This window comes from Euwallacea similis, chromosome 7, assembly GCF_039881205.1.
Source record: "Euwallacea similis isolate ESF13 chromosome 7, ESF131.1, whole genome shotgun sequence".
Taxonomy (NCBI): Eukaryota; Metazoa; Arthropoda; class Insecta; order Coleoptera; family Curculionidae; genus Euwallacea; species Euwallacea similis.
In genome coordinates, this window is record NC_089615.1 from 5,538,130 (window position 1) to 5,550,885 (window position 12,756).

General features: G+C 34.4%; 4 protein-coding genes across 5 annotated transcripts in view; 1 reads left to right on the plus strand and 3 right to left on the minus strand.

Annotated features, from left to right (window-relative positions):
• nemy (no extended memory) overlaps window positions 1–1,947 on the plus strand; it is a 44,772-nt gene extending 42,825 nt beyond the window's left edge. Inside the window, exons 5-6 of the mRNA XM_066391982.1 lie at window positions 899–1,022; window positions 1,845–1,947. Of these exons, the coding sequence (XP_066248079.1) occupies window positions 899–1,022; window positions 1,845–1,868 (148 nt within the window). The 3' untranslated portion in view covers window positions 1,869–1,947. The remainder of the gene's footprint in view (window positions 1–898; window positions 1,023–1,844) is intronic.
• The window catches only part of Cox10 (Cytochrome c oxidase assembly factor 10), a 127,633-nt gene that overhangs the window by 86,253 nt on the left and 28,624 nt on the right, over window positions 1–12,756 (minus strand). The gene's annotated exons all lie outside the window — the stretch shown is intronic.
• On the minus strand, window positions 6,455–9,494 carry LOC136410044 (oocyte zinc finger protein XlCOF6-like). The gene is made up of 7 exons (XM_066391968.1): window positions 9,478–9,494; window positions 9,168–9,416; window positions 8,555–9,059; window positions 8,206–8,496; window positions 7,791–8,117; window positions 6,940–7,104; window positions 6,455–6,770 (listed from the first exon to the last, which is right to left on the minus strand). Exons 2-7 carry the CDS (start codon window positions 9,378–9,380, stop codon window positions 6,490–6,492), a joined length of 1,782 nt encoding a protein of 593 aa, XP_066248065.1. The 5' UTR covers window positions 9,381–9,416; window positions 9,478–9,494; the 3' UTR covers window positions 6,455–6,489.
• The window catches only part of RhoGAP19D (Rho GTPase activating protein at 19D), a 161,761-nt gene continuing 160,738 nt past the window's right edge, over window positions 11,734–12,756 (minus strand). The window contains exon 30 of the transcript XR_010752211.1: window positions 11,734–11,875. The gene's annotated coding sequence lies outside the window, so the exon portion shown is untranslated. The remainder of the gene's footprint in view (window positions 11,876–12,756) is intronic.

A 12,756-nucleotide genomic window follows, 5' to 3' on the forward strand; every position in this document is an offset into this window, starting at 1 on the left:
AATTATGCTGAAAAATGGAAATATTGTCTAGTAAGTGGTCCAAATTTAAGAATTTGTAAATGAAGTAATTAACAAAAAAATTATAGTGTGGGTCCACTTTGTATTGGTCAGTTGTCTCGCGGCATGCCAAAGTGTTGCCAAATGAAATACAATTTATTTGGATATTTTTTTTATTAAATATATGTAAACAAGGACACAGGGTATTCAATTTGGCATCACTCGCGTGTCCAGTTCTTGGGCACTGTCCCGTCAAAGGTTTGTATTAATTTTAGTTTGTTTTTTTTTATAAATGTTGCACGTGTTTGTTTCTAGCATTCAATGTAACTTGTAATTTTGCTTTAATCTTGTATTATAGTAGTGGCTTCCAAAGCATATTGTGAGGATGCGTTAAGACGCCACTTGTTTTCGAGATGCTTTATTTAAATAAAAATCATGAAGTAAATCAGTAAAGACTACTCGAAACCAAACAGCTATTAATATCATCCTTCTTCACCATTCATTTTCACACGATATATCTTCATTTATATCATATTACTGCATAGATATTTGAGAGTTTGTAAGTAATGTACTCTTAGGTTATTTGGCAATCTATTGCAAATCGTTTTAGATTTCTAAAATAACAGATTGTGGAGTATTTTGACCAATTTTGCATGATATTTCTCTCCCTTGCATGACCCACTTGGCACCCAAAAATATCTACTACAGCGAGGGACATGTTCCATGTAGCTGAATACTACATATAGACTAAATATCAACATATGTGGAACCTGTTCCTACATTGTTATTAAATTCTGAAAAAGCTAGTAGCTCTGCCCTTGGCAGTTTTAACTACTGTTGTATAAATTTTTCCCAGCAAAAGGCGATGGCTGTACATAAATGACACAATGCATATTTCCAGGGACACCTACTCAGAATGGAAGGAAGAGGCCATCGTGATCAATACTTTGGGAGCGTCGTTCATTGCTTTGGTCATCTTGGTCTCGTTTGCGGTGCGCAGCAACAACCTCAGAGCTGATGTCAAAGTAAGTTTATGTCAATTGAGAAAAAACTCACAACTCATATTAAAATAAATGACTTGTTACTGCTGACCTCATTCGTATCAGAATGTGACCATGAATTTACACGCGAGACACGTGGGAGTCACGTCTGCGTGTCGCGCAACTGCGCAGCCCCTCCACTACAACCTCCGCTACTGGTAGCTACTGTGCCTCTGTCATAGCGCGATACCCAGTTGTAACGCTACAATGCATACTCCAGCTATGTATGGATTAAGAAGTATAATTTATTTCTTGCAAGCAGAAAGATGAACCGCTTCGGAAATTTATCGCAAAAAGAGCTATATCTACGATGTAAGCTTTCTGATAATGTATGGGAATGCTGCAGGACATTAAAAAATTGACGAACCGGTGTCCATAACGAAGGTGGTCAAGGACGCAAGTCTGTCGCTACTGGAGGCCTGGTTAAACGTATGGACTAGATGGTTCACACCATGTACACCAGTTTTCAGTATTTAATTTTGCAATGAATTTCCGAGGCAGTGTATTCTTCTGCTTGTACTCAACAAATCGCACTTCTTAATTCACACTTAAAGAGAACATCGATTGTAGCAGACATCTGGTTTTGCCTGTAGCTCAGCTATATGATTCAACAAGTGCTCATTGGCGACATTACAGTGAAGGGACTGCGCAATTGCATGACGAACAGACCTTGCTTCGGCGTATCTCGCGGCTTTAAAACACCATCGGAGGTTCGAAAAAACCTCCTTCTGTGAGCAGTTTAATACGGCGCTATAAAACTATCTCCTGTTCTAGATAAAATCCTAAAATGTCTCGTGTCATTTTTAGACCATCATAGCAGACCACATGTAGGACGAAGCGCCCTTGTGCGCGAAAGCCTCGGAATCGAACGCGACAGTCATAACGGAAGCTTCAAACGAGCCGGAACGATTTTGAACAATCACGGTGGGGTCTGATGGTATCACTAAATTCTAAGGTTCATTCAGTCGCTTTGTGCATTCTATAACAAAAAATAGAAAATGTCTATACTTAATATTTAATCTATTTCACACATTGAACTCAAAAGGAAACCAGTCTTTACAACAAGCGTAGTTCATGGCCAAGAAGCCTAATTAAATCGTAGTACCAATACATCGAGTTAAAACATGTTCTCTTCTGTCAAACAAGTTTTGTATTGCACTGTTAAAGCTTGCGCAACGTTTCCTTATTTTATTCCATAGTAACCGATAATCCAATCCCGACCAAACCATATACCATTAATACTTCAGATGCGAAAAATTTTTATTTCATTAATAGGTGTGTAAGTGTAAGTATAACTACAACAATTCATAGGAAAAATCTCTCAATTACGCATGCGGCCACGTCAAAGCACTAGACAATATAGTCTAACATAGGAACTTTGACAATATGTCAAACAACTCCCCTTGACTCTGTCAGCCGTCATTTTGTTAAACTTAATGTCACGATATATACTTATTAAAGAACCAGTAACCAGACGTCATTTTAAAACTATAGATCGACGCGAAGCTCAAGAGCAGCAAATAACACTTGAAATGTATTAAAGCGTTTTCGCCACTGCTTACATTACATTTTTGTGTACCTTTCAAATCGAGATTAAGTTAGTGGGAAATAAAATATTGTATATACCCGAATGTAACGCATAACAACTTAACTACTGTACTAATCTCTAGAACGAAATCTAAGAGGCTTCCACATTAGCACAATCCAGTGAAGAGCACTCAGCAATGTGCCTACTATTTGCTATAGTTATCAGATTTATGACTACTCTGTCAAGCTAAACTAGATTTTTTTCCCTTGCGCTATTTGATAAGCTAATGGGGTGTACGACTGTCCGACTTAATTGAACAAAATGGCTGTCAACAGGTAGGGAAGGACACCTCATCGACAGGTTACTAAAGCTACTATTAAACAGAAAAAGAGATAAGCGAAATTTGAAATTTGGCCTTTTTGTCGAACTCATCTTGAGTAACTCGGTTGAAATTAGCATATGTAGTTAACTTGGTGGCAGTACCTTCATATGAATTGTTGTTGCCAAATATGTAACTGCCAAACAATAAACAATTATAATTAAATTAAGGGAATAAGTATGGACCAATGTTCTATTTTCTTAGGACACGGAAAAAGTTTGTATTAAGTCTCAAAAATAATTAAAACGACTGCAATCTTCCAAGAGAATACTGGTGCGAATAGAACACTTGGTCTATAAAGTAGAATGTTTCTAGGTCATAAGAACATACAATTAGACATTCATAAACATAAATGGTAGTTTGAATTAGAATTTAGTACCTATAAGGCATACATATACACTATTTAGTACCTGTAAGATATACATATAAGTACTACTAATGCTTTTTACAGGCCCCACCTTACATAAAATTCTGTTGCGTTTGCCCGAGGTAGAGGAGTTGTATTGAGTATTATATGAGTCCCATTTAGAAATTTTGGTGAGTCGTTGTTTAAAAAGTTGTAGGACGCTTATAGAAAAATCAAAATAATACTTTTGAGGGTTTTATATTATAGAAGTTGCATTTTGGTAAATTTTATCGTTTGCCGACTATATTAGTTGGTGTGGTTTTACGTATTGGATTCAAATATAATCTGTTGAAACATACTTAACGATATGTTGTTATTTAATCAAAAGAAGAAAATTAAAATATAATGTGTTCAAGTGCATGTGCATTATTTATATACAGTGTGCCCCAAATTGATTCTACATGTAAGGAGATCTTTGAAAGGATTTAATGAGAAAATCATGCCTGGTTTACAAATTATATTTACCAAAAAAAAAAGGAAAAAAGTTGATCACTGCAAGTCACAATCTTATTAGGGCACTTATTTACGTAGAATGGGATGACGTAGAAAAAATAACTCTATCGTCATTTGTTTTTAAGTTTTGTGTGATAACTCTGCAAATTTGTATGAACGTCATTGAAAATTTTTGAATTTTTGAAAAGCGCTTAAAAACCTTTTCAACAATGTACTTGTTGGCACCATGATCACCTTTCTAAAGGACAAAATGAGGCATTTAAAATTGTCGTCATAGTAGGATGTGGAGCGTCTTGCCCTTCATTATACAAAACAAAAAATAATTACTACTTCAAGCGTCAAAGTTTTTCAGATTAAATTTCTCTATAAAGTCCCTCCATCTATACGGGAGCAATTTGTACAAACGAAGACGGAGGATATGGTAGAACTCTATTTTATATTAAACAGAAGCGCTACTACAGCAATCGCATCGTAAGCACATCAGTTTTACTGATGGAATCAATCGCATGAAAGACACTTAAGACACATAATCATGTATATAGGTATAAAGGTATTACCAGTTCAAGTGGAAACATGGGGATTGCGCAAGTGGGAGAAGGATCGCATAAGGTTTAATGTGCCTCCGACAAAGACCAACGAAGTGGTTTGCGAGGCTAGCCGCTGACGTGGGAGGAGTCAGTCCAAGGTTACCGGACCTCTCTCCATTTCGGAATTTTTACTAATATAAGTACTAGTGATGGATTAATCGTTTTTTCCATTTATTCACATTGCTGCTTTTTGTTCTGATATTTTTAAAATTTTCCATCGTCACAAAGACAGCGAAACGCTTGAACGAATTCAAACATCGAAGTGGAGACATCAATCGGATTGACTCCGCTAACATCAACCGCTGGCCTCGCAACCCACTTCATTGGTCTTTGTCAGAGGCATATTAAACCTTAAGCGGTCCTTCTCCCACTTGTATAGTTCCTGTGTTTCCATTTGAACTAGTGATAACGCATAGTTATGTATTTATCTAAACTGCCTTTTACTTGGTTAACTCCTCTAGGGAAACTGTCTACTAATAAACAATTAATTACACTGTACAACAATTAATTAATTACATAATGTACTCAGTTATTTGCTATACAGTGTATTATTGCTGCTGCAGTTGCGTTTCTTTTTTATTTGAAATTGAGTCCTACCATATACACTGTCCTGCATTTCACGTACAAACCAATTTAGGCACTTACAGTAGTAATTTTGCATGATAAAGGATAAAATGTTCTACTACGACAAAAATGTAAGAAGCCGAATTTTGCGCAATAGAAACGAGGTAATGGTGTTACAAGTACAACATTCAAAAGGTTTGTTAAGCACTTTCCCAAAAATGTATATATTTGGGATAGCGTTTATAAGAATTTACAAAATCACCCCACAGAACTTAAAAACAAATGTGGAAAGAATTATTTTTTGGAAAAAGTGCCCTTATAAGGTTTTCTTGACCATTTTTGGCCAATTTAAACACTACAGAAGACAAGAAAGTTTAAAATGGGTAGGGATCTCTTATAAGATTCTCTAAAATCATTCCCAATTAATCGATTCTGTGTCTCTTATGCCAGCCGACATGCCTGTAAATGTACAATCAATTTAGGATACAGTGTATGCTCACTTTATGGAAAAACGCTCCATTTTATGGTTTATGTATAGGTCCAATTTATAAGGTGGTTGTAGACTTTAAGCAAGTCAAAGTCATATTCTTGTTTGCTCTATTTAAATATATTCTGTTAACATTTTATATGCCTAGGTCTATTGTTAATTTTACTACATGCTGCATAATCTGTAGCTGTGCCATTGAACTTTATTTAAGAACGACATAGCGCGTAGTTGTTCATTAGTAATAGTATGCCCTAAGATTTAAACATACTACCCATCAGCTAATAAGTAAAATTAATGTTTACAAAAGTTTTCACAACATAATCAAACTGACGAGATCAAAGATATGTATCTGCCTAAGTGTTAAATATGATATACCTACCAATTTCTGTTTGTAGTTTGGTAATTGTGCCTAACAATTTTGCCAAATTAATGTCTAATTTTTAATAACGTACACCTACATCTTTAGTAGAAAATATAAGATTAAGTTAATATATATTATATGTGTGTAGGATAAAGTAATACTCTGGATGTTATCTAGGCAACTATGGTATTAAACATTTTTATGTGTTTATATTTTGTTTTTTTCTCGTTTCAGCGTTTAATCTCTATAACACATGGAGAATAAGGATGAATTATTGAAAGTATTTTTAGAGCCACTTTTTAAATCTAGACACTGTACGCACAAGAAAAACTATTCGACTACAACTCCGTTAGATCTTGGCTTGTACGTACGTCAAATATTTTCCAATGTATTTTAACTAGCTATTCGAGCCTTAACGGATCTCGCCGACTTTGGAAATGCAACTTAAATGTATTTTATATATCTTTATTACATGGGTAAAATGGGGAGGAATAGAGAAAAAATGAAGATTTCGTGGTTGCCAAGAAAAGTACATTTAATTCTCTCCACATTTACGAATTAATATACACAAAAATACAATACACCAATATATCAAGAATGGTAAAAGGAAAAAAAGAAAATCCATCATTTTATTCAGTAATATAATACCGTCATTACACTTTACACAAAACTATAACCAATCCCCTTTCAACAACCATCCTCACACTCGCCATTTTTCTCGTGTACATCCATATGCTTCTTGAGACCTCTTCGATCATAAAAGGCTTTACCGCACAATTTGCAGACGTGGTTCTTTTCACCAGTATGAATCTTGATGTGCGCCTGCATGTTCGCTTTCTGTGCGAACAATTTACCACAAAACATGCAGGAGAATGGTTTCTCTCCTGTATGGGTGCGCAAATGGTTTTCTAGATGACGCCTGTTGATGCAAATGTGAAGGCATTCTTTGCATTGGTACTTGGTGTCCCCTAAGTTAAGAAATATACATGCATATTATTTGTCTCAAAGTATATGGAGAAACGTAAAAATTCGATAGCTCCAAAGAGAACGAATTTCGTAATGGTTCGTATAAGAAATCATTTTATATTTTTAAAGTAAATTTCAAGTTTATTTAAACATTTTTATAGCAAAACTCACCAGTATGCACCCGCTTATGCTGATACAATGATCCTTTAGAGGCAAACTGCTTCCCACACTCGTCACATGGATAATTATTTTGTCCGGAATGAGATTTTATGTGCACCTCTAGTCCACTCTTTTGTTTATACTCTTTATTGCAAAGGTGACATGTAAATTTAATGCCTAAACAAATACAAAAACATCTAGTAAATGTATGCCCCTAATCAGGGACATAACCTTGACCTATTAAAATTCCAATGTCATTTTGACACGCCAGTTAGATTATGTGATGACTTGTGAACAACACTATTTTGACAGATAATGACAAGTCAAAGTCTAGTTGACAATTCCAAAAATGAACACGACATCTGTCAGATATAATGTAAACCTGAGGAAACGAGTCATTCTGACATACATTCAATTTGAGGAAATGATTTATTATTCCCTTTCTTAGACTTGTTTACATTTAGCAGCGCTCTTATTGGTAGTTAAACTTCCAAAACTATGAACTACATCAAAGGCAAAAACTTACAGCGCATTCGGAGACTTGCACTAAATGAGAATTTCCTCAGGGACAACTTTTCATGCTTGAAGATTCTTTGATCTCCCCTAGCACTACTTTTCTGTCATTCTGCACAGGAATAAAGCTAAATATTATGTCACCCTAGTGTGACCCTTTATGGTTCGTAATTTCTGTACTCCATATTTTGATAGTACCAAATTATAACTTGACACATTTAAGGTTAACATAATAGTTTAAAAACTGTGTGATGAAAATTTGAACTTCGAACGGGAACACGCAGTAGTTTCCGAATACGTCATAAATAGAAAAAATTGAACAATAAACTGAAATTGGCATCTTTACTTACCTTGATGTGTCAACTTCATATGATCCTGCAAGCGATTATTGCTAATATACGTTTTCCCACAAATTTCACAACTGAAATTTTTGGGCCCGTGCAGTAAAATATGTGCCTTAAGAGTGTGTTCAGTGAGCAGGGTTTTATCACACATACTGCACTTGAACAATCGGTCTTTGGCTAGATTTTTGAGAAGTCCATCAGGACCTTTATGGTTTTTCTCATGATAAGTTAAGGTAGAATATGAGTGGAAACCTTTGCCACAAAATGGACACAACAGCTGTTCGCCAGTGTGTTTTCTTTCGTGATCCATCAGGTACTGTTTTCTGGCAAATCCTGCAAGATTATAAAAAATAAGAATCCAGAACTAAAATTTAAGTAATGAAGGAATTAAAAACAGTGACTCTAAAATAGTGGAATTTACCTTTATTGCAAAACCTGCAAAGATAAGGCTTCACTTCCATATGCATTACCATATGCCTTTTTAAATCAGTCTTAAAATTAAAGCATTTTCCACAAGTGGAGCATTCATTTGGTTTCTCACCGGTATGAGTCCGCACATGTTCTTCATATTTGCAGTTAGTGTCATACTTTCTTTCACAATATTCACATTTATATTTTAAGGATTTTTTATGTTTTGTTATCTGTTTGTGTTGTTTCAAATCCTCATGCCTTTGAAATGAAGAATCACAGGTTATGCATTTGTATGGGGGACCTAAAAATTTCTACATTGAGCTTATTTTTTCGATAACAAAGTAAAATGTTTAAGCCACCTTTCCTGAAGACATAATCCCTCTTCTTTCTGCCTCTGGCTCCAGAAGTGACATTGACTAATTGAGCTTTGGCAATTCTTTTCAACCGAGCTTTATTTTTTACTTTAATTTTACTCAAATAACCTTTCTTCTCTACTGGTTGGCATTTATTTTCCTCATCACTAGATACTTTTGATTCAATTGGTGTCAGGCCATCTATATCACTGTCAGTGCCTACAGACTGTAACCTATCCTCCTTAATTTGTCCTTCTTCTCCTTTAATTTCTGCATTATAATCTAGCTCAGCTTTAGGACTGTCACTTTTGATTTCATTTAATTCGGCGTTTTTATAGATGTCACAGTGAGATTCAGACTTTACACAATTGTTTTCGCTTGTTTCACTCAATAATATTAAATTCAAATTTTTTTCAGAGTCTTTACACATCTGAATAAAATTGTAGATGCCATACAACATTTTTATACAATCTTTGCACATTTTATTAGGTAAATTAGCCTTGATTTCAAGCTGAAAAATAATTGGTGAAAAACTCCTTTGATAACTACAATCTTATAAGTAAAAAAAATGAAAGTATTGCTTAAAAGGATGTGACCTCAGCCTCAGGTGTGATCATACCTGTAAAGAAATTGAACCAATGGCATCTTCTAGACTTACTCCATCCCAATGTGTCTCAGTTATGGCAAAAAGGTCCCCGTAAATTAAACATGTACGACAAATTGCATCGAAACAGGAAGAGGACAACACTTCATGTTTCTCTAGTTTTTGAGCAGGATCTGATATTTCACTCAAGTCCATATTCACTTTGCTAGTTATTTGAACATTGAGCATTCTAAAACACTTCTTAAAACCTCAATAAAAATAAAACTACTTTAGAAATATACAAATAAATTATTTAAAAATGTTTGATATAAATATCTCAACTAACCTGAAATAAAATCAACAAACTTTGACAACTAGTCACAACATCAACATTACAAGCTAAATTGACAAAGACAACTGACACTGTCAGAGATAATTACAAATTTCCAGCGACCAAATTTTTATGCAATACAATTACATAATCAAAGAGAAAGACAACAGCTCACGGTCTACAGGGTGTCCCGAAATTAAAGCACCATATTTAAACAACGTAAATTAGGTCAAAAAATAACACCAAAACTTTAAATAAAACAATGTCGGAAAATGCTTCCTTAATGAGGTATGCCTCTTTAAAGACGTAACTCTGATGATGGTAATTTTGAAATATTTCCAAAACGGTGCAAGATAACTTTATGAAATTTGGTACGATTTTATACCTTATAAGCCTCAATTGACTGATGTGGCTGAATGGAAATTATTTCGTCAGAGGCGTGCTGCACGGGTAGTGTCGGGGTTAAAAAATGCTAGATTTTTTTTATGTGCCCCATTTTTTAGTTGCTGATGCAAAATTATGAAACCATATACGCTTCCAGAAAAAAAAGACACTCTTGGTTCACGATGCTAGGACGCTTCGTTTTCGAATAAAATGAATTTAAACATTACAATACATGACAAATACAAATGATTTACTTTCTGTGAAAACTTAATAGTAGGCTACGAAATATTAAACAATGTTGACTGTCAATTTGATGTTTATATTTATTCTGTTGGGGAGTTTCTTTGTGTCATTATTAAGCTGTTAGTGAAAAATGGAGAAATTTTCAAGTAGGGAGCTTGCCGATATTCATTTTATTTATGGGTTCTGTAATGGTAATTCGCGAGCCGCCGTAGAAGAGTACAGAAGGAGGTACCCGAGAAGAAGAATACCTTTTCGATCTGTTTTTAATCGAGTACATAGAAATTTAGTCGAATGTGGTTCTTTTCAACGTTCTCGAGGCCAAGGAAGACCTACAGTAGATTACGATTTCGAGGATGTGCTTAATCGAATAGAAGAAAATCCTCAAATTTCTCTAAGAACGCTTGAAAACATTACAAACATACCAAAATCGATCGTAAATACAGTCGTTAAAATAACAACAGATAAACAGTTATTTCGAATATTAATTTTTAGATAGGAAGAATGACTCGGATGCAGGGATTGCATCCCTTTCACTATAAAAGGGTTCAAGACTTACGAGAGGAAGATTTTACAGTTAGGATGAATTTTTGCCAGTGGGTTTTGAATCACCAAAATGTTTTACATAATATCTTGTGGTCTGATGAGGCTAGTTTTACGAGAGACAAAGCATTTAACATCCATAACACACATTATTGGGAGTATGAAAATCCAAAAGTCGTAAGGAGAACACATTTTCAGCATAGGTTTTCTGTCAACATTTGGGCAGGTATCATAGGAAATAGATTAATAGGACCAGTTGTATTTCCAAACCGGTTAACAGCACAACACTATTTACATTTTCTTCAAAATGAGCTGGCAGGCCTATTAGAAGATATACCATTGCATACCCGATTGCAAATGTATTATCAACAAGATGGGGCACCAGCTCACTTTGGAAATAACGTGAAAAATTGGCTTGATGAAAAGTTTCCAGGCAGGTGGATAGGAAGAGGTAGTCCAATAACCTGGCCCCCTCGATCACCTGACCTTAATCCCCTGGATTATTTTTTTTGGGGCTTTATGTGTAGCATAATCTATGCCACAGAAATAAACACGAGGGAAGAACTGTTGGATAGAATCAACTTAGCTGCTAATCAAATAAAAGAAAATACGTTTCAAATTTCCCGTGCCTCCCAGAGCATAAAAAAACGATCTAGACTGTGTATCCAACAAAACGGAAACTTATTTGAAAACTTACTTTGAAAGTGCGTCATTTAAATTTCTTGTTCGTTTTTTATTATTGTTTAATCGTTTTGATGTGTTTAATAAAATATCGCTTTAAGCATCATTTGTATTTGTCATGTATTGTAATGTTTAAATTCATTTTATTCGAAAACGAAGCGTCCTAGCATCGTGAACCAAGAGTGTCTTTTTTTTCTGGAAGCGTATATGGTTTCATAATTTTGCATCAGCAACTAAAAAATGGGGCACATAAAAAAAATCTAGCATTTTTTAACCCCGACACTACCCGTGCAGCACGCCTCTGACGAAATAATTTCCATTCAGCCACATCAGTCAATTGAGGCTTATAAGGTATAAAATCGTACCAAATTTCATAAAGTTATCTTGCACCGTTTTGGAAATATTTCAAAATTACCATCATCAGAGTTACGTCTTTAAAGAGGCATACCTCATTAAGGAAGCATTTTCCGACATTGTTTTATTTAAAGTTTTGGTGTTATTTTTTGACCTAATTTACGTTGTTTAAATATGGTGCTTTAATTTCGGGACACCCTGTATATTAGTCCTTCATTTATTGAATACATTAATAAGCTAAAGAATGTTCATTTTTTTTAATAAGAATTTTCAGGTTTACCTCCGTTTTACAACCACGTAAACCTCTATTAATTTCAATTAATCAAAATTAATTTAATTTATTTTAAAATACATTTAATTCATTACAACTGAATGAATTGTAATTAATTCAATCATGTATGGCGATTAAATTAAATATGCATTTAAAGGAACTGAAACTTGTGCTTTAAAAGAAACTTCTTGCTGTTCGGAATCTTTTAGAAAGTAAATGGGATTTTCGTTTTTTTTTTAACTTAAATTTGAGTTCTTGTTAATTACAACTAATTAAAATTAATTTTAATTTTTATTAATTGGATTTTTTAAATTAAATTAATTTAACTTCGTAATACGACTAATTGAAAAATGCATGTAAAAGAATTGGAACTTGCGTTTCAAAAAATCCACAATCAGCTGCTAGCTCATAAAAACCTGATTTAATAAAAATAATGAATTCGCACTTTCATTATTTTTTTATTCGCGTAGGTGTATGCGTATATAGATGATAAAAAAATCTGGATTCGTGAGTTCATACAAGATTTATATTTATTAATCGTCGAAGTTAGTTTTGGCTTGGTCGTTTGTGTAGCCCTCACCCTTGGAGGTGAGGGTGCAGGAGCTCAAAAGCTCAATAATTTACGCACAACGATCTAAAAAAAAGACTAATCCATGACGGCGCACGAATTCGAGGAGTGTAAAAGTCTTAAATGCGAGATCACAAACAAAAACTGAATATAGAATAATATACACTATTCAATTTAAAATTGGCCGCCTCCAAGGAATTCGTGACGACATTTCAATCACATCGCTCTTTGACGCGATATTTTGATTTAATTA